The sequence below is a fragment of the Callorhinus ursinus genome, unplaced genomic scaffold (assembly GCF_003265705.2).
Source record: "Callorhinus ursinus isolate GAN/ISIS: 27379988/994484 unplaced genomic scaffold, GSC_fseal_2.0 scaffold15, whole genome shotgun sequence".
Classification (NCBI taxonomy): Eukaryota; Metazoa; Chordata; class Mammalia; order Carnivora; family Otariidae; genus Callorhinus; species Callorhinus ursinus.
In genome coordinates, this window is record NW_027397077.1 from 38,309,167 (window position 1) to 38,337,157 (window position 27,991).

General features: G+C 44.3%; 1 protein-coding gene and 1 long non-coding RNA gene across 5 annotated transcripts in view; one reads left to right on the plus strand and one right to left on the minus strand.

Moving 5' to 3' along the window:
- The window catches only part of LOC141374214 (uncharacterized), a 67,602-nt gene extending 64,899 nt beyond the window's left edge, over positions 1–2,703 (minus strand). For 2 of the 3 annotated variants that reach the window (XR_012380948.1, XR_012380946.1), the window contains exon 1: positions 2,463–2,703. This is a non-coding gene — a long non-coding RNA (uncharacterized lncRNA). Of the gene's footprint in view, positions 1–2,273 lie in introns of all 3 variants that reach the window. The other variant, XR_012380947.1, reaches the window with a different exon arrangement.
- Positions 2,704–2,841: 138 nt separating this feature from the next.
- Positions 2,842–27,991, plus strand: part of LMCD1 (LIM and cysteine rich domains 1) — a 58,447-nt gene continuing 33,297 nt past the window's right edge. The window contains exon 1 of one of the 2 annotated variants that reach the window (XM_025885204.2): positions 2,842–2,975. In XM_025885204.2, coding sequence (XP_025740989.1) covers positions 2,934–2,975 — 42 coding nt within the window. In that variant the 5' untranslated portion in view covers positions 2,842–2,933. The remainder of the gene's footprint in view (positions 2,976–27,991) is intronic. The other variant, XM_073901590.1, reaches the window with a different exon arrangement.

Here is a 27,991-nt window from a genome sequence, read left to right on the forward strand (position 1 = left end):
ATTTTAGCTCTGCCACTTACTGGCTGTGTGACCCTGGATAGAGCCCTTGACTGTCCCAAATCTCCACTTTCTCCCAGAAAAATAATTAGAATTATTATGGAATAATTAGAATTATTCTGTGATTGTCCTGTAGTTCAAGTTAAGAGAAGAGATTTATCAACTGGAGAGCCCCAGTGACATTTATTAGACCAAGACATTCTTGAAGGGGAAGGATTCTTTTATTTACCTGGGGTGTACCCAGCACCCAGCTGGCTTGGCTAAGGCAGGTGCCCCAAAACTACTTGGTGGATGAATGAAGCTTCTAATAAGCCCTAGCACTACAAAGCCATGAGCCTTGGGAAAATCAGATCTCTCACTGTTCCAACCTAGAAAAGGGAGTCCATTTTCTTCCAAAGAGAAGCAAAAGGATCTCAGTGCTAGAATGAGGCTAAAATATAATGGCCACATCTCTTCCATTTTCCAGAATGTCCCAAATTATAATAGTCTGTCTAGCTGTCCAGCCAGGATTCTGACTATAGGTCCCCTGGAACATCTGGCTCAAGAGCAGTGTTCAGAGTCAGAGTGAGCATCTTTAGCCACGGAAAGAGTAAGTACTAGCAGGGACTGGGGGTCACCCTTCCGGCCACAACAGGTAATTCTCCAGAAAAAAGAGACTGGGCCACTCCAAGCAGTAGCTCCTGATTCTCACATTCTGAGAAAGAGCCACAATATCTGCCTCCTTAACTGACACAGGGGCCAAGGGTAAAAATAAGGAGGGGAAGGGGGTCATGAGTTTGGAGCTATTCAGTGTTAAAGTTAGTAAAATTGGAATTATTCCATGGAACAATAATTTCTCAAGACGGGGCAAGAAGGGTGGCTGGGAAGGGAGTGAGAAATGACTTCACTGGGAAGGCTTCTGCCCAATTTGCAAGGGATAAAGCATGTCTTTGTTATTCTCCTGGCTTCTGTTCCTATAACTCTGGAATATAAAGGCTTCTGGCATGACATCCCAGTTCAGCACTATTGTTCCTAGGATTTGCTACTGAATGGGCTATTCACATGGAAACCTCTTCAGGCCAGGCTTCTGTTGGCCACCATTTATTTACACACTGGTTTAATGTGCAGCCCACCTTGGATGTTTGGGCAAAAGAGACCAAGGTGCAGCACTGCACCATCTCTTCCTAAGTCCTGCCTGCCTGCTCACTACTGATTAAAAGCCAGAACTCAGCCTGCATTCATTCAACACACATGTTCCGAGTGTCTATCACATGCTAGGTGTTGGGGCTACAGCTGGGAGCAAGCAAAACAAACATCGATTATAGCAGATCCATGAGAGAAGAAAAGGGGAATCACACACAGAAGGCCCTTTCCAGGAATGTAAAAAAGGAATCATAATTTGGGATCATTGGTCAAGATTTGGGATGGGTGGGGATGATGATGTGTTAAGAACCAAAACTCAGGAGGCTTTAAAAAGGAAAGTACCTCCAATTAGAGAGAAAGCCCTAGAATGTGACCTGCAGTCCACCGCCAAATCAGTCATATGAAATACTTTGAGACCCCCCTCCCCTTCAGTCTCCCTGCAACTTCGTTTTATGGTAGCCCACCTGAGCCCTAGTTTCTGGCAGGGGGTACTGCCAGCGTGAGTTACAGGACTGAATACCTCGTAACAGAGCAGTATTCTCCCCAGCGTAAAAAAGGGCTGGGGTGTAGTCCTCTGTCCGGGTAGGGAAGAAAACGCCTCTGGGACCCCAGGTCTGTGGAACCCGCTCAGTAGAAATGTGGATTTATAGGCACACAACATGGCATAGTGAGGGAAGACCTTGTCCATATCGACTTGTTATGTTAGATGTTGCCAAACACTTCACCCCAAGGATGTGAGAAATCCACAGATAGAAACTTGCTTTTCCAGATCTCAACAGCCCAATTTATGGAGTTTAACTAGAATTTCCTAGTTTATGGCTTCTTGTCATCCTGTGCCCCTTCTCCCCTGGTAAGTTCTCACTCTCACTAACTCAGATTTAAAGCCTTGCCAAAGAGTTCAACTTTGGACCAGTTACCCTCTCTGAGCCTATGCCCTCATCTACCAAATGCAAGTGATAATCACCATCATCATCATCATCATCACCACGGTAATAACATCCAAGGTAATTCTGAAACTAGAAAGATGTACATCTCAGTGCTTATAAAATCAGGACTGTATTCTCCACGCTGAATTGGGAGGATTTACACAAAGCAAGTTATGAAAGGCAGATTAATAATTTACAAATATTAATTAAGAAAAAATCCTGACTTACTGGGCTCTCACCTCCTGTGTGGTGATAGGAGGACTTGCCCCGTTTTGGGAAAGTTAGCGGGCCGAGTCAGTGCGGCTGCACACCACCTGCCTCCCCCCGTCGCCCCGCACCCCCCTAGGACAAGGCAGAAAGGGTGGGAAGGGGAACACGGCTCAGCATTTATTTTTGGACCCAGCTCACTAAAAATACCTCAGCCTTCCTGTTTGATCACTCTCCCTTCTGACCTGAATGGATCGCGGGGGCGCAGCGGTCCTCCCCACCCTCTGCCCGTTGTCCTTTAAAGGAGAAGGGCGTGGGGACGGATTCCTGCCGCTCGGCTCGAGGGACAGATTTGAGCCGCCAGGGCAGGCAGGGGCCGCGGCCGCACTGACGTCAGGGCAGCGCTCGCGCCGCCGCAGCCGCCGGGCCCGGCCCAGGCCGCCCGGGGGGAGGGGGGGAGCCGCGCGCTGCCATTGGCTGACCGAGTGCGAGCGCCCGCGAGGATTGGCTGGCGCGGTTTTAGAGGGAGTCCCGCTCTCCAATTAAAGGACCCCGCGGCGCCGGGCTGCGCGCAGAGCTCCCCCTGGGCCCGCGAACTTGGCCGTTCAGCCAGCGCTGTCCCCGCTGCGCGCCCTCGCGCCTCTGCCCGAGAAGCCAGGCGCTGTTCCTGCACCACAGAAGATGGCAAAGGTGGCTAAGGACCTCAAGCAAGGAGTTCAAAAGGTGAGCTGCGATCTGTCTGTACTTACCCACATTCTTCCTTTTCCCCGTGTCCCTCCCCCAGGTTGCGCGGAGACTTACCTCAACATAAGGAGCAGGAAACCCATTAAATTCCAAGACTTCCCAGAAACAGAACAGTTGGGGATACATATTTGAACTAACAGGCACACCCCCCCAAAAAAAACTTACTCTTAAAAGCCATTGTGTAAAGTATTTGCAAAGAAACTTCTTCGATGATGCTAATTAAAATTTAAATAAAGTAAAACTTTTTTTTTTTTAATAGTAATCCTATTGTCTGTAGGGGGGAAAAAAAAACCTCCCTTCCCCCCCTTCCCCCTCCCAGGATTGAGGTGAAGGTTGGGGGGAGGGTAATATTTACTCATAAGGAATCTCCCCTCTTGCTGTCATCCTAGTGTTTTGTTTTTCACACACACGCACCAGTTTTTTTAGTTGGTGATGTTGGCAATGGCAGCAGTTCCAGCACTTGGGAACTAATTTCTGTCCCCAGGGTCTGCACGTTTCCCTTTTAGGAAGGGCTGGCCAGGAGCCCACAAGGTCACGGGTGAATTACTGCAGGAGGGGCCTGCAGCTGTGCCTGTAGCGCCAACACCCACCAGCTACTTACCTGGATGTAGTTGGGAGAGGGCACAGGCCAGGCTTAGAGGACAAGTGAGCTGGAAGGGAGCAGAGACACAGTCTAAGCCAATGGAGAACTGAAGCCCAGGGTTATAGAGCGTTGGTTCCAGCAGGTATCAGAGCATAAGGAAAGCCTTAGGCACCGAAACCCTGGCCCTGCCACTTTTTAGCTGCGCTGTTTTGACCAATTCACTTTTCTGTGCCTCCAGTTCCTTGTCTCCAGTTTTGGGGATGAGAGACCCCGCTTCTCTCCCAGCAGCAGTAACAAGCAGTAGTACCCTGTGGGTTAATCTCCCAAAGCAGTCATTTTTAAACCCTTGCAGGGCTAAGTCCTCTTTAGACCTCTGCCATTACTTGTGGAGTAGACTAAGAGGCAAAAAAAAAAAAAAAAAAAAGGAAGGAAGGAAAGGAGGAAGGAAAGGAGGGAGTAGGGAAGAAGGGAGGAAGGAAGGAAGAAAACAAAAACCCCAAACATATGTCAGAATCAAAGTAAAAATGCAAGCCACATGACTTAGAGGCACAGAGTTCATGCATCTGATTTATAGCTGCACCATTACATAGCTGACCTTCCCCAGACTCCCACACAGAGTCCAGTGGACCCTTCTGAATGTGTACACCAAGTCAGACTTAATCAGTGCATCTCTCTGGAATGTACCATGTCCCATCACATTTGCCAGACTATTTGGAGAATCAAGTCCCTCTCTCCTTCTATGGAATTCTAACACTTTAGACTTTGGTATGCTACCTGTTAATGTCTACCTAGTAGCAAGTCATGCATGCACCACTTTTATTTCTTTACACATCTTCCTAAACTCCTTGAAGACAAACCTTTCTGGTTCATCTCTGTTCCAACACAGCATACCATACACAGCAGGACTCAATAAACTACCAGTGAACCACTGAGTATCTGTCCAGCTAAGACCATAGTGTTCGCGGACAGTACATTTTGTACATGAATGTTTTTTAACTTGTAGCACCGGGATATTTGTGTGTCTGAACTGCCTCCCCAAATTCAGCTGAGGTGAAAGAGTTTAGAGCTAAAGGGGCAGAGCCCCATGGTCCTCTAGAAAGTCAGATGATTTGGGTGTGGTTTTACTACAAGCTGACTGATAATGTGTGAAGTAAGACCCAGTACATGGAAACCGTCCTCTTTGCTGAGGGCCAAAGCCACCACTTGGAGGAAGCCTTGTTTTTATTTTCCTTTGCGTCGGAGAGTGTGATTATCCGGATTAGAGGTGGAACACGTTCCCCTTCTTGTCACCCTCTAGTGCCAACTTCCTTGGCCTGCAAAGGGTTTATTTTCCATTTAGATCCAATTACAGGCTTAGAGAAAGAATGTGGTGGGTAGAGATGAAAGGGTGGACTTTTTTTTTTTTTTTTAACTTCTTGGGACTGTGGCAATGAGGAGGACAATCAACACTATGTAGATTAACCAATGTCTTCAACTCAAAAAGTCAAGGGAAGGGAAGGGAGTGGGGGAGAAACTCTCCTTGCTGAACGTTATAATAGTGATTAAACACCGTGTCATACCAACAGCATGCTGAAAAGCTTTTATTGCATATTTACCCTTTAAATCTGCAGCAGTGGGGGGTTTTATAACATTTGGCTTCAGGATGCATAATCACACTTAGGCGTTTTGAAACGATTTCATAAGACTCTTGGAGCTGTAAGGGACCTATTTACAAAATGAGAAATGGTTTAAAATGGCATACAAACTGTCTCTACTGCCCTAACCCCAAGGGGAGGTGGGGTATGAGGAATCCCTAGCAGCTGGAAAGTCATGAAAAGGTCTTCAGGAGAACATAACATCCAAAACCTGGAGTAGCCTTAGAGATTGTCTAACCAGTCCCAGACGAACTGAGTGGCTCACCGTGGATCACATACCTAGTTAGTGGCAGAGCTTAGAAATCAGTTACCTGCCTCCTCTCATCTGTGCTAAATTAAATGCTCCCAAGGGCCGCTCTTGAGCCGTCATTTGTTTTTCTACTGGGAAAGAGAAGGTTTCCTAGCATAGAGAGTTCCCTGAGAATAGTCAGCATTCCTTGGTAATAAAGGGCTTTGAAGGCCAAATGCCATTTCTTTTGGTGGAATCAACCACTACTGCGGATTTGTTCTTCTATTGTTTATTAAGGGTATTTAAGAATACCGGTACTACTATTCTCGTAACCAGATCGAGGTTCATGCCCCAGCTCTAACGCTTACTACCACTTACAGCTAGTAGTACACAAGTACACATCCTCTTGTGTACTATCTAATTAATTTCTGAGTCTGTGTCCTTATCTGAAAATTGGAGACAGAGTAGCAGCATCTACCTCTCAAGGCATCTGTTATCATTAAATGACATAATGTATACAAAGGCTCAGCCCAGAAGGTCTCAAATAGAGTTAGTTATTATTATTGGTGGCAATGGTATATTTTGATGGGTGTGTGAATGCTGAAAGGAGTCTTTTGGTGAATGAGGGACATACTTTTCTTTATGACTATCCCGTCTGAAGAGCAGCTAATCCAAAGCGAGTTGCTCAGTCTCAATAAGCTGAATGTTGATCTCATCTTCATTCCACCCCAACAGATACAAAATCTGCTTACATGGAACAGAGATTACCATCATTTCACTCTGGAGTCATAGAATTTTAGGCCTGGAAGGGGACAGGGGGCTCTTTTCATTTTTTAGGCAAGGAAACTGAGGCCCAGAGGGGTCAAGCTGCTTATCTGAGATTGCTAAGATGTGCTGAAGCCGATTTAGGTTCTGCAACAATACAGTCCCGCTGGCTGCCAAGGAGCCACTTGCAGGAATTTAGAAAGGACCAGGACAAAGAGATCTAAGAGCAGTTCACTATGGACTGTGCATGAGCCAGTGGACTGGCTCCAAAGGGTTCTCTTTTTCACCCCTCAACGCAATGTCAAAGGAGCATTAAATGATGGTTCTAAGTGCATTGCCAGGTTCAGCTGGGCGTCTCCCCACACCCTTGTCTGCATCCCCTCCCTCTTGGCTTTCCTGTCCTCCAGCTTCATCCTCCCCTCTGTCCTCAGCCCTTCCTGCTTTCACCTCCAGTTCCTGCAGCGTGCAACACGGCTGGCACGCTGCCTGAGTGAGCCGATCCAATGTAAACACGGCTCCTCGAGAATTGTCGTTGGCTCCCTCAATCTTAAAAATATATTAAGCTGTCACTTAAAGACCGTAATAGCCAAGGCACTGGAGACATGCCCATAGGTGTATAAGCAAGTTGGCCCAAAAGAGAGGCTTATTTTAGAAGAAAGAAAGAAATTATCCAAGTCCTTCTTAAAGGATCTCCGAAAACAGATGCTGAAGCCATTACTTTGTACGTTGCAGATGCTTGTCGTATTGTGCCGACGTGTGTGATTATGTGGGGTGGGGGGCTGATGATTGACTTTCACCAGTGCATCTACCACCTGGGGTGATGGGAGGCAGAGAAAGGCTTAATCACAGACCATCTCTAGGCTTTACTCTCAGCCATCTAGGCTCCAAAACCTTCTCCTAGCCATTCTATAAGCAGAACAGTGGGAAAAGGACTTTGGTATTCCCCGCTGAAGGGCCTGTAGTTTGATCTTCTCTCCATATTAATTGGCCAAAGGTAATAAAGAAGAAAAAGAATAAGCTGAGTCCAGCAAAAGCTGGGGGCCAGGAAGGAGGGACATTGACACAGGCTCACATGTGTATCATTCTTTCCCACCCCCATGCCCACCACTTCTGGTGAGGATAAGGTAAGGAGCAGAAAAGTGAGGGATAATTCCTCCAGCAACCCACTGTGGGGTCATCGGGGCTCCAGAAGAGGTATTTGATTTGACTTTGACTTTGGAAAGAATCATTATTTTCTTTCCAACTTGCACATTCAAAATAGTGTGTGAATAATAAAGTGGAAATCTGGCATGATGAGTGTAGACCTTGGGCGTTCTTATCTACCCAGTGTTCATCCAACACCATCTAAACATGGATTAGGAGAAAAGTTTTCTGGCAAGGGTTGAGTCATTCTAATAACTGCAGGCATAATTTATCAGGTGACTTTGGACAGGTCGCTCTTCCTAGGAAGTGGCAGACCTTGGTTGAGAACCATTCTTCATTTTCCCTCCAGCCCATTGACCTTTCCTATACACCATGCTATCTCCCAAATAACAAGTGATTCCGGAAAAACAGGCCTAAAACTCTTCCACTCAAAGTAGAATTGTGGGACAGCTTTTCAGGACATCCAGAAGGAAGAGACAACTGTTGTTCTTTAAGTGGCTTCATTTGGAAGTACCCCCCCCCACACACACACACACCCTTTCACTTGCTACCAGGAAGAGAATTTGGCTGGCAGCTGCCATGATCTTGCCAAGTACAGGGCCACCAACCGATTCTACAGGGGTCCCTCGAGATTATGATATTTCTGTAACCTTACATGGAACATTCAAGATGTCCTAAACCCATTTTTGGATCTCTGTACATATCAATGGCCTGAATCTGCAAAAGCTTTAGAAATGCTTTCTGTAAAGATTTATAGAAAACATCAAACAAGAAGTTGGGTCTCATATGTGCACTGAGACTCTTTCAGTGGCCAAAAATTAAACTTGGTATCTAGGCCTAAATATCTGATGTGGAAATGTGATGGTGGTTTCACAAAAACAGAAACAATAAAACAATTACAAAGCTTTGTCACACTTCCAGATCAACTCTTCACTCGTCTGCTCTTTTATATGCGAAGCAAACCCTTTTACATTTTTTCTCGGAAGGGACATGTTTGGTCTTCCTTTTATCATTTGTTTGGACTCTTGTCCCCTAAGAACTCTAGAGGGAGACTCATCCATTCTCTGCTAGCATAGATAAATTCGAGGAAAGACCAAAGAGAGGACGGAAAGACCTCTCTTGAGTGCATGCAGGGCGCTTGACATTTCTCACATCCCATTTAGCCTTAAGGACTACCATGGAAAAATGTGAATGTCCTTTCTCCACATGAGTAAATTAAGACTTAAGTTTAAGTGATCATATGATGGCAGGTTAAGAACTCAAACCCAGTCTTCTCTGATCCCAAGCCTTAAGCTCTTTCCACTCTAAGGAAAAATAAGAAGGCTTTCCTCAGAAGTAGCAGTCTGGTAGAGAGGAGCTCTGATTATCACTGTGTGCTTCACTCAGAGATCAAGGTCTCTCTACACATTAATAGTCTGATTCAGGAATTGCCCAGCATTTGCCAGAAGTTACCAGGCATTTGTACCTCTCTGGTATCTCTTGGTTACTAGTAGGTGTATACGGTCACCCACAACAAGTCAAAGCCATTTTCAGGTATAGAACAAGGGCTTTCTAGATTTCGCCTGGTTCCTGGTTTTCTAGAAGTCTGGTCGAACTCTCAGGGGAGGAGGCTGGTGAACAGACAATCTAAGGAAGCATACGACAGTATCCTAAAATTACTGAAGAAGCAGTGACCCTTGACCAAAAAAATAAAAATAAAAATAAAAAAATCCTAGAGATCCGAGTCCCAGAGCTTCCAGGAAATTCTAGCCTGGGGATAAGCTTGGCCTCTGGAATGTGTGTCTCTACATGCCTGGTCAGCCTGACTCATGGCCTACCCAATAACACGTGAATCAGGACCAAGCAAAACACAGCCAAGCCCCCACCGGGACATGCTTTAAAAGGAAATAAGATTGCTGAGGGGGAAGAAAGCGAAGGCTCCCTTTGGCAAGCCACTCTTTGGAAGGACAAAGGAGTACTAGGGTCCAGCCCATGGCGGCTGTTTCAAATCCACATGATCTGTTTATAGATTTTTTTTTCTCCTGTTTTAAAACATTAGATTCTTTATAAAATTAATCTTTGGAGAAAAATGCAAATGAATCATTACTTAAAAGAGCTGAGCAGAATCTAGGGATCGTCTTGGTCAGTTGGGACATGGGGGAGAAACAGCATGTCCAAAATTGACGAGATATAACTGAAAGATGCCCTGATTCACAGCATCTTTTATGAATTCGGGAGAAAAGGGTATATTTTAGGTTCTGTCACTTCCATGCCCAGAGTACTCTAATTTAATGTCAACCTCCTACCTTCAAACTTCAGAAGGTCAGGTGAACGTTTAGAGATAGAACGATGAGATTTAGAGGCCAATTGAGAAGTGGTTAAACACATAGCCTTTGCAAGCATGGAGATCTAGATGTGACTCACGGTTCTGCCATTTGCTAGGTCTGCAACCTCTGCCAAGTTGCTTTTCCTCTCTGGACCTCTGGTTCCCCATTTGAGAAAGAGAGTTAACAATAGTTTTATATCTAAACAACAGTTAATGAGATAAAGCACGTCAAGGGCCTGGATGCCTTGTAAGTGCTCAAAAAATATTTCCTCTTGCTTCCTGGCATCCCCTCTCCTCAGTACAGCCCAGAAATCCCATACGTAGTTAAGCGTTGCAGCATGGAAAACCAAGTTCAGCTTACCTACATCATGTCACATGTGGCTTCTAAGATATCAGATTGCAGGACCTTCTCTTTGTAGCTAAACTTAGACTTAGCCATAAATATACTTAGCCTGCATCATATGCAAAGTTGTGACAATGGCAACAGTTTGCTTTGGGTGGCTGGTTGCTACACTTCTAAAAAGCCCCCCTCAGTAAGTCGGAGGGGGAGACGAACCATGAGAGACGATGGCCTCTGAAAAACAAACTGAGGGTTCCAGAGGGGGGGGGGGGGGGGGGGGGGTGGGTTAGCCTGCTGATGGGTATTAAAGAGGGCACATTCTGCGTGGAGCACTGGGTGTTATGCACAAACAATGAATCATGGAACACTACATCAAAAACTAATGATGTGATGTATGGTGATTAACATAACAATAAAAAAACTATTAAAAAAAATCTTTACCATTATCTGTAATTTTATTTTACTGAAGACAGACAATGTGTTTTTCCAAATATATGGAGTTTTAATATGAGGCTAAAATTAAATAATTTTCTAAAAACTATTCATGGATACTGGAAATAAAGCGACACTTGCTGTTTAAAAGGTAAAAAGTTGAAAATGTATCTTTCAAATAATTGTAATTCATTACATTAATAAAATGTCTTATAATCTTTTGAAAAAAAAAGAAAAAAAAAGAAAAAGCCCCCCTCCCCTTGCCTGAGACCAGTCGTTGGCCCCAATCATGTGACCTTAGATAGGCATTTACCCTCACCAAGCCTCAGATGTCTTGCTTATAAATCAAGGTAAGAGTTACTCATTTCTCCATTTAGCAAATATTTATTCAACACCTGTCACATGCCAGGCATTGTGCTGAGTGCTGACTACAAGATAATAAGAAAGTTTTGGTCCCTGCCATGTAACCTTGAGTCTGGTGAAATTCATTTCTGAGAAAGGTAGGATAAAGGCCAAATCATGTCAGTGTTCTATGATTCTGTGTATTCCTTGGCCATCTGGACTGCACGTGCATGCGCACTACACACTTAATTCTTCTCCTTTGCTACCCACCCTCTGATGTCCCAGCAATGCACACACCTGAGCCTCATCCAACCCCAGTCATCTCTACAGTGTAACAGAGGAATGAGTGTGATAATTCTCCCAGTTTTTGCATTTTTTAAAGATTTATTTATTTGAGAGGGAGAGAGCAAGTGAGGGGAGGGGCAGAGGTAGAGGGAGAAGCAGACTGCCCGCTGAGCAGGGAGCCTGATGTGGAACTGAACCTAAGGCAGACGCTTAAACCGACTGAGCCACCCAAGCAGCCGCTCAGTTATTGCAGTTTAAATAGGGTCTTTAGCGACGGAAAGACTGAGACGGGGAGCAGGGGAGACTACTGGCAGCTCCCAGGTACTTCTGGTAACCAGCAGCCCCTTCCAGCTGCCTTGCCGACATGGTGGTCGCCAAACTGTCAGTACTCAGCCTGTGTCCTCAGAGGCAGCCCAACACCCCAGGTCGTCCTTTGTGGTGTTGATGGCACAGACACCAAAGGACAGGAGCACAGAGAAAGGGCTCTTGGCTGACTAACACCCCTAGAACCTGCCCTTAAGAAGACGGCATCTGTTTGGGCTGTATGACTAAGTGGCATGTCCAGGTACTGATTCATGAGGCTGACTAGCAAGGTGACTGACCTGGCTAATCCACTGGCTGGAAGAAGTGGAGGGAAAGTGGAGCCCAGCCCTGCCCTCATCCTGGAGGAGAGCCATCCACCTGCTGAGGCATTCCTGGGCTCTCCACCCAGCCCTGGCACTGTGGCTAGCTGGTGTGCTTGTTAAGGGGATCTGGCCATAACAGGGGGGAGGGTCAGCATTTGGGGGCTTATTTTAGAGGAAGTCAAGGGAATTTTTTAAATCCTGTTAGCAGATAGAGGAGACATTTTTAACCAGGGATCTGTGGACAGAATTAAGGGTATCGAGGATTGCAAATGAAGAAGACCTGCACCCCTGTATACCCAGCCTCTAACTGATTCAGCATTTCCTTCAGTTATGATTGAAGGCAAAAGCCCTGAAAGCTTAGCAACCCCTTGACTTTTTTTTTTTAACCAAATAAAGCTATTGTACAAGACATTTACATTAGAAAAAGATAGCTGGATATAGGCCCTGTGCCCTTGATACCAGTGGAAATCTGATACTTTCATATCCTATTCCAGCTGAGATAGATGTCTAATGTACCACTTATATTTGTCCATGTTCTGAAATAACAATAAATCCACTGCTAAGTCTTGTTAATTAACTTAATAAAGGCATGTATATTACTAAATCAGGTCTGTTTTTATATATTGGTACTATATCAGTAATAGTGGTTTCTTCTGTAATCCTACATATTTCATACATTTAAAACATTGTTCTGAGAAGGGATGCTTTCATGTCAGACAACCAAAAGAGCCCAAATATATTAAGACCTCTGTCAAAATAAAGCTTTAACAGTATTCTCTACACAAATCTGTGCATATATAAACATACATCCATGCATACAGCTATAGTGGATTGAGATCTGAGGCTCTTGGAGCAGACAAACTGGGTTTATTTATATCGGAGCCCAGCCATTCAGTTCCTATTATCTTGGACAAGTCACATTACCTCTGAGCCTCAGTTTCTTCATCAGTAAAATGGGCCTAAAAGTTGTTGTCCTCAACAATACTCTGTTAAGTTCGGGGTGCCTGGGTGACTCAGTTGGTTAAGCATCTGCCTTTGGCTCAGGTCATGATCTCAGGGTCCTGGGATCAAGCCCTGCATCGGGCTCCCTGCTCAGCGGAGAGCCTGCTTCTCCCTCTCCCTCTCCTGCTCCCCCTGCTTATGCTCTCTCTCTCTGTCAAATAAATCAATAAAAAAATTTTAAAATTAAAAAAAATGGATAACTTTGTTAGAAAATAATAATCTGTTAAGTTCTTAGCACAGTACTTGAGAAATAATGTTGCATGTTAAACAAGAGTTACCATCACTGTGAAGAGAGCTCATGAGAGCAAAATGGTAAAGAGAATAAGAACATTACTTTGATGAAGTTTATCCACTTCTAATTTGGCACACCTTAAGAAGTTAGTTCGTGCAAACATATATGCAATTATTGTATGCCAGGGACTAAGGGACTAAGCTGATCAGAGGAAAAGTAGAAGGAAAAGAGTCTCAAAAGCTGATCGTTTCATAAAAGGAACAGCCAGTGCGGCCATCAGAGAACAGTGTCTGAAGACTTTGGTCAGAGATACAAGTGTGGAACTGAAGGAGATCAGAAGAGGCAGTACTTAACCCCACCTGGGAGGTCAGAGAAGGCTTACCCAGGAGATGACATCTGAGCCAAGTGTTGAGAGACAAGGATAAATGAGCTGTTAGAATCAGGTCATGGTCCAGCTTTATGCTTTTCAAGTCTGGCATGTATATTCTCCATCCTACCTGACTTCTAACTTGGGGAATATCCTCCATCTTGAACTGTGGAGAAATACATTTCCATGTATCCATCCATCCCCACGTATGTGTCTTTTATTTTCTTATCTGAGGACTTCCCTCTTGCCTCTCAACCAGAACACTTGGGAGTGCTGAGGGTAGCCCTGCCAAACTGGCACGCAGAAAGCTTTATGACAGCAGCTTGAGACTCTCCCAGTTCCAGCAAAGGAAATCCAACCAACTCAAGCCCCCCTGAGTTTGAATTTTTGCAGGAAGATTTAGGTCCAGATAACTGAGAATATGCAATATCAATGGGAAGAAAGGAACACACACACACACACACACACACACCCTGTGGAATTCAGCACACTGCACATGTGAGCAGAACATGAAAGCAATCCAGAGTGCCACAGGGTGCATTTGTGTGCCCCAACTTTTATTCACCTTTAAACTCTGATGCCATAAATGATACTTAGAGGAAAACTTCCAACTAGGAATGTGAAAGAAAATCAACCTTTTGAAATATGGAACTTGTTTAACAAGATCCAGAATCTTACATCAAAACAATTCCTTTTGTACAGTTCTTCAGATTTCTCACTTGGCCTGACAATGTGGGCTCCTCGTTGCCATGTGTTAGAGCAGGTGAAGCATCAAAATGAAAAACACATGGTTTGGATGTCAAAATGTCACTGGGATGACTGTTCTTGATTTTTGTCAGTTGTATATGGTATGTTAAAAAAAAAATTCCCAGATGATTCCCTCTCAGTTATCTGGAAAATGAAGTTATGGGGGTCATGCCTGTGTTTGCAAGGACCTGAAAAGAGTCGAAGTTTGATGGAAATGCTGTGTTTCCTCGAGTCTCTCTTCCTACACAGACAACAGGCCCAAACAGCCCATGGGGAGAGACACCCTCTAATAAGATTCACTCTATCTAGAATGGCTGTCATCACCCGCCTCTGCACCTTTCCTTGGACCCAGCCCAAGGAAAGGGCTGGGCCATCACAAAAGAAATCATCATATGCTTATTTGAATAATGCTTGTACTGTATATTTCAGCAATTACAATTGATTTTTAAGAGGTAGAAAGGGCTTCAGAGTTTCCCTAGGTCATCCTCCTTATTTAACAGACAAGGAAACAGATCTTTCAGGTCAGGTGACTTGCTCAAGGTCACAGAGCTAGTTAGTAGAAGAGCAGGGGTAAGAATTTGAGGTATCATAGCATTTCAGGTTCAGAAAGACTTTTAAAACTATTCTGTTCAACCATCCCATCCTTAGACTTAAACATGAGATGAATTGCACAGGACAGCCAGATGCTCTGAGAATACCACTGACCAGCACACACAGCTCCTGAAGATACCTATTTTTGAACCCCTCTAAATATTAGAAGTTCTTCCTTATTGTGAGCTAAAATCTCTCTCTCTGCAACTTTTTCCCATCGCTTCTGTTTCCCTAGCTCCTCAGTTCAAGGATGCAATTACCACTTTTTTCTAATGTTCCAGTTCTGGTAACAGACCAAGTCCTACATATTGTTCAGGATTAAGATCAAAGCATCTGTTTCCTGGGTTAGTTCCTGCCTTCTGGGAAACCCACTGTCAGCTTTTAGCTGAGTGAGATGGCCAACAGACTGCTCCCAGTTTTTGTTTTGACATGAGTTTGGTGACTTGTGCCACCTTCTCCATCTGACAGCATATTTATCTCTCCTAATCTCACCCAGTTGGGAAGGTCACTTCTATGCCACCAAACTATCCTATTTCTTGGAGGAGAGCTTTTACAATACAAAAACATGGCAAAAGAGAAGGGGATAGGCAACCCTAAAGCACTAAGAACTCCAAACCCACATCATAAATACTCATGAAAAATCAGCACTGGTCCACATGTAAAGTATCTGATTTATAAAGGGCAGGAGGCAGGGTGAGATGATAAGTAATCAGGGAAGACTAAGAAGAAAAAGAAGAAAACCTTGATAAACAGAGGTAATATCTTAAAATATTTGCAAAGCTGTCATAGTTTATTACTATGTGGAATGCTAGAGCGGTAAGAGAGTAATGTAAGTTTTATATCCTGGTGACTTTTCCATCTGGAGGGAATGCTCAAAAAATAAATATGAAGGCTGGTCACCAAAACCAACCTGCTTTCATTAAAAGATGCCACTAAGAAAGTAAAAGACAATCCACAAAGAGAAAATATTCATGGTAAATATATCTGACAAAGGATTATATCCAGAATAATAAATAACTCCTTCAAATCAATTCTTAAAAGGCAGTCCAATTTAAAAAAAAAAAAAAATAGCTGGAGATTTGAACAAGCATGTCACAGAAGATGTCTCAATGGCTACTAAGTGTAGGGAAAGATATTCAACCTTATTACTCATCAGAAAAACATAAAGGCACAGTCAGATAGCATTGCACACCCAGAAGAGTAATAAAATTAAATACTGACAATAGCAAATGTTGATAAGGATGTGGAGCAGCTAGAATTCATACGTTGCAAGGAAGAATGTAAAGTGATACAACCACTTTGCTGGGGCACCTGGGTGGCTCATTTGGTTAAGCGTCTGACTCTTAGTTTGGCTTGACGCATGATCTCATGCATCATGAGATTGAGCCCTGTGTGGGGCTTTGCACTCAGTGGAGAGTCTTGAGGATTCTCTCCCTCTGCCCTTCCTCCCATGCATGTGCATGAATGTGCGCACTCTCTCTCTCCCTCTCTCAAATCTTTAAAAAAAAATTTTTTTTAAAGATACAACACTTTGGGAAACTGGTAGAGACAATCCTGAGGGGGTAGAAAGATGTAGAGAGAACATGAGGGCAAAGGACATAAGACAGACATGGAATAGAGTAAGTGAGACCAGCACCCCTCAGTGGGATCCTCACCCATGTGGCTTAATCTAAAACCTTCTAACCTATGGACCAGGATGAGAACTGGCATGGTAGGAGTGGGGCCAGAGGCATGGGAGGGAGACTCTTTGGCAGATATAGGAAGAATCGGGAGATGAAAAGGAAATGAAAGTGAGAGGGTTGGGGAAGGCACCATCCCAAACCAGATTCTGAATTTTTAATGTCTGGTCCCAAGTTTTATTATCCTCCCACAGACTTGCCTACTAAAGGATTGGCTTTAGGATGGTGGATGAGCCAAGCCTTGACTTGTTTCCTTCTTCAAACGACTGACTTGAACCTTCATCTGACCCTTGAGGCCCCCCTCTTTCTGGCTGAAAGTCTCTTGAGAACAAACTCCAGTGATTTCCATGGTCTGGGGAGGCAGTTGGCTCAGGTCTCTGGATAACAGCAGCCGCATCTCAGGAGAGTTGGCCCTCCTGAGAGACAAGAGCCAGCGGGACAACTGAAAATTGGCTGAAGTTTAGTCCAAACCACTCATAGCTCAGACCCATATCGACTTTAAATTTCTAGTCCTTGATGAATATTTATACCAAAATAGGGCCAGTGGAAAAGTTCCATCTGTGTGGATTTTAAGAGTTTTGCCTTCCCTCAGCCACGTTGACCAAACTCAGGAAAGTAGCAGAATCATTGCCAAGTACATGCTCTTTGAAGTACAAGAAATTCTGAGAAGGCCCTGGACCCATCATATTTCTTCTCATCCTGAAAACTTAGATTTGGCACTCCTTTTTTAAAAAAAAATACTTAATATCACCACCTCTCAGTGCTTTATAATTTTAACCTAGGCCTGGACACCATGAACACTCTTTTGAAAGAGTGGACAAGTCTCTTCAAAGTTTTGCTGGGTGAAATTACTTTGCTGGTTGATACTTTTCCCATCTTTCTAAAATCTGGATGGTCCCATTAATCACTTTAACTCACGTCTTTGCTTTGCTAGTTGACAAATGGCCCCAAATTTTCAGTTTTATTAGTCACTCCATACTCCTCAGAAGTGAAAATGCAAAATATTTCATTAAGTTCTGCCCTTGATATGAGGTACTAAAATAGCAACTCTGCCCTTGCACGAGGCATATTAACTGCACTTACCAAGCACAGGCCATGGGCCAGGCACTGTGCTACATAGTTTTTGCCTAATGTTTACAGAAATCTCATTTTACACATGAGTAAGATTCAGAGAGATTAAGTAAATTGCCTTGGTGACATAGCTAGATGATGAACATGAATTAAATGGAGGAAATTCAATCCACAGCTCTCTCTCTTCCCTCTATGCCATTTCTTATCTATATGTAACATGTTTCCAGGGTTTCGGAAAGATGGGCCATGGTAGAGAGTAGCCCTCAGGCTCAGACCTTTTAAAAGACAATGGTATTAGCTAGACTTTAATGATGTTGTTTCATATTTGTTATATTTTTATGGTTACCTTCTGCTTAAATACATTTTAGGGAAAGGGTTTTTTTTTTTCCAAGAAATAAGTTTTTTAAGTAATTTGTTTAAAGAAAAATAATCACACAGATGATATACTGAGGACAGAATTCATGAAGGAGGGACATAGGGTTTCATAAACATCTAATATCCAATTATCCCTGATCTCTATAGCACTTTACAATTTTCTCAACATCTTATATGCGGTGTCATATTTGATTCTCACAACAGCCCCATGAAGCCGGTAGGAATGATGATCCATTTTAAAGGTAAAAAAAATCAAGGTTAGGAGAGCAGAAACTGCTCACCAGGGTCACACAGGTAATGATAAAGTAGCCAGGGCTTGGGTTCAACTCCTCCAGCTCCAACATGAACAGTGCTCCCCCAGTGCCCCGCCAGCAAATCATTTCAAGGGCAGGAGTGGATAAAGGGATATTCCAAAGCAATGAGCCAAGACCAGAAATGCCATAGAAAGTCTACAGAGCTTAGCGACTTTCACGGGCTGGCTTGAGTTTTCACAGTTTCCCAGTGCCTGTATATATTCTGTTTCATGGAGAAGCCTGCGGTTTCTACTTTCTGAGTTGCTTTAGAGAGCAACTTGTTCTCTCTCTGGTGAGTCACCTTCCAGAAGGTTCAGAAAATGGCTCTCCCATCCGGGGAGCATCTTCTACCTTTGGGGATACACCACAGAAGGGATGGCACCAACTAGAAATGGGCCGCTCCAAGAGGAAAACCTGGTTTCTGCCCAGGAAGAAGAACATTTCTTTCCATGTCTACTTGCTTTGAACAACTGACTAGAATTCAGACCACAGGTCTGGGTGACTGGAAGGTCAGGAATACTATAAACAGGTGAGAACCAGCGGGTTTGGTGGCAAAGAAGGTGAGATGGCAGTTCCATCATCAGTCTACCCACGAAGAGGTTCCAGGAACTGAAAACACTCCTGCAAACTGAGAGCCATAGAGAATAGCTGAGGCCATTTGAATAGATCGATGCATAAGAGGGAAGAATGTTGAGAATCAAGAGGAGGTAAGAACCAGTGCTAGAACCTTAGAGGGGAGGAGGGAGCCATTGAGGAGGGCCAAGATGGGCTGGGCAACCAGGAGGGGCTAGAATCCCGGAAACTACAGGAAATCAGCGTCATTCTTGTTTTTCCGACTCTTCCCGCAGGCATCGGCCTCGGATGAAGGATAGCTATTATGCATTAGCTTTTCACATAACATGGAAGAAGTGTTGATTGAAGGCAAAAATGAAAGTGTTATAATAGAAGCTAGTCAAACACATGTTCACTGAGGAGCTATATTTGCGAGGCAGTATCTGGGGCACTGGTGGTAGAGCAATAAACTTGATACACGGGGACCCTGCCCCCATAGAGCTTACAGACTAGCAGGAAAGAATGTCATTAAAGAGTTATATTCAGGATTGAATAATTACAATCGTAATGGGTACTACAAAGCGGTACAAAATATAGGGGTTTCTAAGACCATGTGAGAGGGGTACCTGAAGGACAAATAGAAGTCAGGTGAACAGAGAGAGAAATGTTCAAAGCAGAAAGCACTGCGTATGGCCAGGCTCAGACGAATGTGGCATCTTTCCTGGGGCGTATGGTTAAATGAATATCCTAAAATTATTCAAGAGGTAATTTTCTGAAAGTGACTTGGCTTCTGTAGTTCTGATTTTACATTTTAATTGTGTTAGATGAGCTGCAAAAGGTGAGTCCTTGAAAATGAATTATTTGTGAAGTGAATGACCATCTGCTAATTTCTGTTTCACAAAACTAGGCTTAGAAAAACTTGACCTAAATACGCTTCAGGGTGTTTTCATTTCTAAGAAACTATGATTTCCTTGTGTCAGATTTTCTTAAACATAGAATTCCACTATATAAAGTTACGTACAACTAGTTCATTATGCAGGGGGGCAAATCAAGGAAAGGATGAAATATTTGAAAATGTATTTAGTGTTAGTTTGAATAACATGTGATGATAGAGATGCCTGGGTGGCTCAGTGGGTTAAGTGTCTGCCTGCGGCTCAGGTCATCCCAGGGTCCTGGGATTGAGTCCCACATGAGGCTCCTTGCTCAGCAGGGAGCCTGCTTCTCCCTCTCCCTCTGCCTCTGCCTCCTGCTTGTGTTCACACTCTCTCTCTCTGACAAATAAAAAAAAAAAAATCTTAAAAAAAAAGAAAAATATGTGATAGCGAAGAAAAAGAAGAGAGAAGTCATTTATAAGAAGGGTACTGTTTTAAACCAGGAAACCATCTTGCTAGAGGCACTCAAAACACAAGTGGTTTCTTAACTTCAGGCACCAAAGCTGGCTGAAGGAAATGTGTGTGTGTGTGTGTGTGTGTGTGTGTGTGTGTGTGTGTGTGTGTGTGTGTGTCTCAAGGCTTCCACTGTCATAAGTTAACCTAAAAGAATTTTTGTGTAGAGATTCCCATCAGGAATCATTTGCATAAGCAAAGGCTCCAGACTTTTAACAACACTGCTATATTTTTACATGCACACTTCCTATTATATTAAGATTCAGATAAGCAAGATTAAAAATTCTCCAACTTGGTTTGCTAAGTCTCTCCATTTCCAAAATTAACCCCAATAAATGTGTGTTATCCTTAGATCAGTAATGCTGCAAGAATTCAGACACGTACACACACACACACCAAATTAACATCCTTATAGGAAGACGTTCTTAAGACATTAGGGCGCTAAAATCAGGGGTCTTATAAAACTGGGGAGGTATAATAAGTTCAGTATTGCCAGCCTCAAGCTGTCAGTCTTACCCTTGAGGAGGAGTCTGCTAAAGGCTGAAACCTAAGAATCATGAAGCCAATTAGATTTTAATTTCCAAGTATGGCCTGAAGGTATTAGGCCTGGGGACACCAACAGCCTGTTCTCATTTAGGAAATGGGGGAGGGGAGAGTAAAGAAACCCTAGGAGAACTTTATTTTCTTTTATCTTAACTTCCCTCAAACCACTTGGTAAATCTCTGATAAAATTCCCAAGGGGGTTGGATAACTTCTGGCTCATAGTGAGACTAGTGGCTTTATGTACATCTTCCCAAGAACTGGCAGGGCCTATCCATGAAAGAAAAAAGACAAGTTTAAAAAAAGATAGCACTGGAGCCTCTGGAAACAGTTTGGCAAGAAATGTCGTGCCCCACTCTCGCTCTGTGGGAATCCCTTTTTCAGTCAATGAAAACAATGCCCACACTTTGGGAACCTAGTGGTCTCAAAAGATCCCTAAGAAGTCTGGACGTGGGGGGGGGTGGGGGTAGGAGGACCCTCCTTCCACTGTCTATTTCAAATAAGCGGGGCACCCCTCAAATAATGGGCTTTCTTGTCTAAAAACAGGTAATTCTCAGAAACAGGAGAGAATGGTTTCATCGGTCTGCACCTGTGCAATTCGCTATTCATGGTAGCCTGGACAGCGTCTGTAGCTAGTTCAAAGGGAGCTGGTGTCAAAGGAAAATATTAGTTCAGTCCTAAAAATCCTATCGCTTCAGTCCAGTGGGGCCCTTAAACATAAAATTTGTGGCCCTGCTCTGGATTCAACCATGCAGACCCATCAGCTGTCAGCAAGAAGCTGGCGGCATGGAGGCTGGTTTCCTCTCTCCCTCGCTCACCATCATTTTTGCTCTGGCAAAGGAATGTTAAACAAAGGAGTCAGAGTCCTGAGCAGGGCCTGACGATTTCCTGCATTTTCCATGCACTGCCATCTCACGGATGCCATCAGCCTGCCATCAATCGTTCAATTTAGGATTTGGAACTTTCTGCCTTGTTCCATACTCCTCTTTTTCAAAGTGACCCCAGCCTTCTCACCTTTGAAAGATAAGACCTAGTCTATGAATATTTCGAGGCTGCCCACCTTCAAGGGCTCGGACCACTGCCGAGTGGGAAAGGAGCCCAGCCATGTGAACTGTCTCATGGAATTGTTAGAGCTCCTCTGTCCAAAGGTCCCTCGCGTCAGGCCTTTCCAAGAGCCACAAACCCTTGGAAAATGTACTGATTTGAGTCTTATGGCTGCTTTGCCTATTTTTGAAGAAAGTGCTAAAAATACAAGAGTAAAATTACCAAAAAGGCAGACAGAAAGAAAAAGGAGTAGATAATCCCCTATCTCGGCTAGTGGAGCACTCACAGTGTCTGCTCCATTATGCCAGGTAATGATGTGGTAGGAGGCAGACATTACTAACAGACTCAGCCAGCTAGGCCTGCCAACAGGGGCATGTATGATTGCGATAGCTCGTTCTAATCGGGAGGGGACATTCAGGATGCAACCGGTTAAGGATGGGCTCAGCTGTTGCCCAAAGGCAGGCTTCCGTGTGCCCTGTTCATGGCCCTGGGTCTGGGCACTCCTGCTTTTCTGGAACCAGCCTCAAGTCAGTGAAGGTTGGCTGAAAGAAGAGGAGGGAGGGATTGGGAGGGAGGCTAGAGCAGGGTCTTAAACAGAGAAACCTTTCATTTCATATTTCTCTTTCCACATATGGATTTGCTTTTCTACTCAGTTTTCATAGCTACATTAACCCTTTTTGTTCACACATGATGTGAATCTTGGGAACCTCCAATAATTTCCTTCCCTGGAGGGGAAGACAGAACCAAACAAATGATGCCAAGTATAGAATTGTTCCATAGAGGGTTGTGTGTGCGTGCATGTGTGTGGATGTGTGCACATGTGTGTGTGCGTGCATGTGGATGGTTGTGTAACAGGTCCTACATGGTGGTTAGGAGTTTCTAGGGGAGGGGAGAAGGGAGAGCTTCCTGAATAAGCAATAGGAGGAACTGGCCAGTGGTTTCCAGAACTTCCCCGGGGGCATTGTACACCAAGGACCCTGAACAGAGGGAATGAGACCCATTTCAGGGACAGCTGGGTGGGGGAGAAACGAGAGCAACGGGCCTCTTTCACCTCCCCAAAAGGGCTGGGACCACCAGGCATTCTGCTAATTTCTCACACACTCTGGAGCAGCATGCGCTGAGATTCTGTGAATTTGTTTCTCCTTGCTGGCTGCCCTGATTTCAACTTAATTTTACCTGTGAAATGTGATGTGTTGAGAGAGGAAGACTAGTAAGGAGAACATGGTGTATTTTGCCCCAAACACAAGTTCTCCTAGAGTCAAGCCTGGACAAACTATCTTGACAGAGAGAAGGGGGTGGGGGGAAGACCATTTCTTATAGACATTAAAAAGTATTCTTTTATTGGGCATTTGTTCAAAACTTTGAGACACCAGATACTCCTAACATCATGGGCTAAATCCATCAGACTAACTCTGTCAACCACAGCTGGCCCGTGGAACCAATTTAATACACACAAACCATTTAACAGGAAAGATAATCAAATCTGTACCCTGAAATACTGACAACTCAAGCATTTCTGCCATCAGCTCATCACCCACCAAATGTTTTCCTTTTCTGTTGCTTTAAATAAGTCTTTAAAAACAAAAAAGGAAAAACAGCAAGTTTTCCATTCGTAGAATTCTGAGTACGAGATCAGTTGGGCTCATCTCAATTTGTTTAGTCTGTGCATTTTTATCCTTATTGCACAATTCAGGAAAAGGGTATCTAAGTTGAAGTGATTTCCTTACATCTGTGCTTGTCCAGACAGAAGACTAGAAATGCCCAAGGAGCAACCCTGGGGTAGAAACGGTAGATTTGGACACGTACCCACACATACATGCACCTACATCTCTATACACATCCATGTACACACACAGTCCCCTGAAGAACATTTGTGCCCCCAGATATGACTTCTGATATAGACAAGGTCTTCGTTGCTGCCCTTGTGAGACTTGCTGTGGTTTTAGGAGGCACCTTATCCTAAGTTGTTTCCATGGCAATTTGCATGGCATCAGAACATAGGCCAGTCAGTGCAGAAGGAAAATTTGAACAAGACCACCAGCAGCCAGGTCTGCACACTCCTCTGACTGGCGTACCATATTCTGAGGCAGCCATCTGAAGGCCAGGTGGGATAAAAGATAGAACCCTCCAAGAATGGGGCTACAGACCCCGCCTTTCATCTCCTATTTGGGGAAACAGGGTTTTCTTGGCCACAAACTGAAGCCCTGGCTTGAGGCTTCCCCGGCAAGAGTATGAGCATCAACAGGGAGGGGAGTGAGCCAGAAGGCAGAAAACGAGCACAGAGCAATAGTTGTGCCTAAGATTGGAGGGAGCAAGATAGGGAACCCCCATATTACATGAAAAGAAAATAAATACACATTATGGAGAATAGGATGCCCAAAGTCACCCGAATGTAAGAGCAGACAGATTGCAAAGAGTCTGTGTTGTTCAGCCAGCATCCCTGGGCTCCTGGGCCCCAAACTCTACCTCTGCTAGCATGTAGGACATGTCCCAGAGAGGGTTTGTGTTCAGGAAGGGCAGCACATGACAGTTATTGTACTAGTTAGTGTCCTGATTTCATTACCCTGTTAAGATTTTGTAAGGCTATTTGGCAACTTATTCTTTCAATCATTGGGGAGCTTCAAAAAAGTGGAGGAAGTCCAGACCTTGTCAAGACCATGGGGTTTTTGAATGGGAAAGTGAATGTGAGGCTCTCATTGTACTTCCCAGCCAGGTCACTCTCCAAAGGGATCACATTTCTTAAGGGGACAACTTTCCATGGTGCAGCATGTGACCATCTGGCCATCTGGGCCTTAGGTGTCCTAGGTTGGGCACCTCTGTCTGGCAGGACCTCTCAGTCCCTACTTGGGCTGGGGAGGACCACCCCTGACCTCAGGCCTGGCAAAGGGTCTCAACATCAGTGTGAGTCCCTGAGGGAGCCAGCCAGCCAGTGAAATTTAGAAGCAGAGGAAGGGCTGTGGTCTCCCTTCTGTCTGGCTGTTAAGAGAGTTCCTGCATTTGGCATGAAAACCTGTGAGGCAGGCTTGTGCCAGAGAAGAAGGGACCAAAATGAAATAAGGCAAGTCAGGCATGCTGTAAAAAACTCCCCTTGTAGGGCGCCTGGGTGGCTCAGTCGTTAAGCATCTGCCTTCAGCTCAGGTCATGATCCCAGGGTCCTGGGATGGAGTCCCACATTCGGGCTCCCTGCTCAGTGGGAAGCCTGCTTCTCCCTCTCCCACTCCCCCTGCTTGTGTTCCCTCTCTCACTCTCTGTTGAAAAATAAATAAAATCTTTAAAAAAAAAAAAAAAAAAACTCCCCTTGTAGGGAATGGTGGTCTGGAAGTAGAATGTGGGAGGAGAGGTCGAAACAATGAGCTGAGAGCCTCAGGGTCCACGTTGTAGTGGCTGAGGGTACAATGGGGAGACCCAGCTGTTCCCAGACTTGTCTGAACATTAGCAGAGGGAACTTCTAAAATGACTGCAGCCTGTGGCCCATCCCCAGAGATTGTGGCTAAATTGCTCCAGCATGCAGCCTGGACTTGGGAAGTGGTAAAATCTCCCCTGGTGATTCTAATGTGCAGACAATTTTGGGAACCGCTGATGTAGCCCCTTGCTCCTTAAAGTGTGGTCCCCGGACCGGCAGCAGCAGCTTTCACTGGGAGTTCGGTAGAACTATGGAATATCAGGCTTGTCCCAGCCTTGTGAGACCAGAATCTTCATATTAACTGGAGCCTGGCTGATCTTTATGCTAATCAGAGTATCTGCTTAATTTGAGAAACGCTGCCTCCAAACACACACAGACCAGGCCAAATCCCCCTACTAAAGTACAAACTCATGGCACACTCTTTTTCTAATTCCTGGCGCCAATTGTATTTGTAATTCTACAGTTAGAGGAGTTCCTTGAGAAATAAGTATAAGTGCCCTAAAATATCTGGGAAAGGCTTCTTGGCATCACTTGTAGTGCATTGGTTTTTAAAATGGAGATTCAGGATTCAGAGAGACCTGGGTTCAAATCTAAGCTCCAGGACCTTAATTTGACCTCTTTGAATAGTCTTAATTAGGGAGACCAACTCATCGTGGTTGGTCCAGAGCTTTCCTTGTTTCAGTACTAAAGTCCTACATTCAGGCTCTGATTCCACCTCAGGCCAACTAAGACAATCAGTTTCCCTTCGGTTACTTCATCCACAGCCTGGGAATAAAGGATCAGTGGTTCTCAGACTTCAGCTGTGCATCCAAATCACCTGGAGGGCTTGAACAACAATGGCTGGGCCTTACACAGAGTATCTGTGTCAGTGGGTCTGGGGTGAAAACTGAGCATTTGCACTACTAACAAGTTCTGAGGTGCTGCTCAGGGACCACACCTTTGAGAACTACCACAAGACCCCCCTACCTCAAAGAGGTGGTATAAGATTTGCCTGAGCTCAGGCATAGCACAGTGACTAGAAAACTGTAAAGTCTAGTACTCATTACAGCTGCTATTAATTCTTTTTCTTATGGAAAAGATGGGACTTGAGCTGGTCCCTAAAGAGTGGGTGGGGTGATGCTCTCTGAGGTTTAGATGAGCATGTGCAAAAATCCCAGTGTGTATTTAGAAGTGTAAGAAGCTCAGGTGATTGGAAAGAGAATCTGGGTAGAGGTGGTAGATATGTAGGTAGAAATAGATACATTTGGCCTGGTGAGGTGGACCACATCATGGGAGCCCCATGACATCTAACACTCAACAATGTTTATCCCTTTAAAGGCAGCTCAATACAACTTCAAAATGAGATGGGTGCTAATATCCTTAATATAAACAAACTGTTACAAGTTGGGAATAAGCCCAGAAATGACTTGCTTCTTGGTTATTATGGCTTTCTTCTTTTTTTAAGTGGTAGCACTTTTTAGAAGACAGTTTTCAGCATGCTGTCCCCCAAGCCATTATCTGTCCAGTCATCAGCAGGCCTGGGGTTGGAGTGCGAGCAGCAGCTCCCTGGTCTGGTACTAATTGCACATGACCTCTTGTCCTTCACTTGGGCTTCCAGGGAGAGAAGCCAGTGCCTTGGTGCTTGTCTGCAGTAGGCATTGCCTGTGGTTCTGATTCACTTTCTCTTCTGGCCACTGCCTCTCCAGCTGTCCCTGAGGCCTGTCCATTGTCTGTACTTTAGTTTATTTAGCAGAACTGGGTTGGATGGTAGAAATCTTGGGACCAAGGTGATCATGGCCTTGTCCTGCTGCCCCCAACCCTAACCTGGGACCTCCTACTCCTACAGACACACTGTCCCATCTGTTTGGATCCAACTGGCCTGATGCCCAGAGTCAAGGCTAGACTCGTAGGAGGCTGTCTGAGGTCTGGAGACTCCTCATGTGGTAGGAAATCATAGGATCTGGATTCCAAAGACATGAGTGTGAATTATGTCCTGAGCAGCAGGAAATCCCATCAGTTCTATGAGCATGTTTTTTTTTTCATGAGCCAAATGCAAAATGTCTACATCCTAAGGTTGTTGGAAAAACCAAGTGAGATAAGGAATGTAAATACACTTTGCAAACTGTCAAGTGCTGTACCCTTAGCGGAAAGTACCATAGCAGATTAGATGAGAGCACAGCTCTGAAGTAAGACCCGCCTGGTTTCACTTCCTGGCTCCATCACTCACTAGCTGTTGGATCCTGAAAAAGAGGCTTATCCTCTCTGGGCCTGCTTCCTCATCTGAAAATGAAGTCACTAAAAGTACCTCTCGTCAAGCATAAATATTATGAAATGCTTGGCATATGCCCAGCACATAAGGTATACTCAATAAAGGTTAGCTACAGTCAGAATCATTAAGAAAGCTATTACATTTTTGCTTCAAGCCCAGTACAGATGAGGGTAGAATGAGGAGACCCCCCCCTTCCCCATAGAAGCTCCAGTCTAGACCATTCTGAATGGACAAGTTGCTTCTCTCTCAGACTGTCATGCATCCTCTGTTGATTAGGAATAATGATTATACGTCACAGGGTTGTCAAGTGTCCAGGAAGAGAATGCTTAAGTAAGTAAAATCACTCCATGGATTGTCAAGCTGTTCACATTTTGGAGTTGGTGATAGCAGTAGAGGAGTTTCTGAGATCATTGTTTTCTGTTTATGAAGGCAGTTCTTTTCCAGACCTTCTCATAAGTTCACCTTACTCCACCCTCCACTGCCTTCACTCCACCTCTCCTTGGTGGGGAGGAAAGGGTTTGTTTTCAAGTAGCAAATCATTTTGGCTAATAATCTTTAATGACACATATGCCTAAATATAGAGTTTACCTGTAGACAAATCAGAGTGACTGACCTGGAATAGAATTTATTGTCAATATTCAGAACACCCTAGCTCAGAAAGCAAACCCACGGATGGTCAGGAGGGCATGTGATGGTCTGAAGATAGAATTTCCAAAAACGTAAAATCATGACTGTTGTAAAAATATAAAATAAAACTCAGCAAAGATTTATTCAACTCTTTA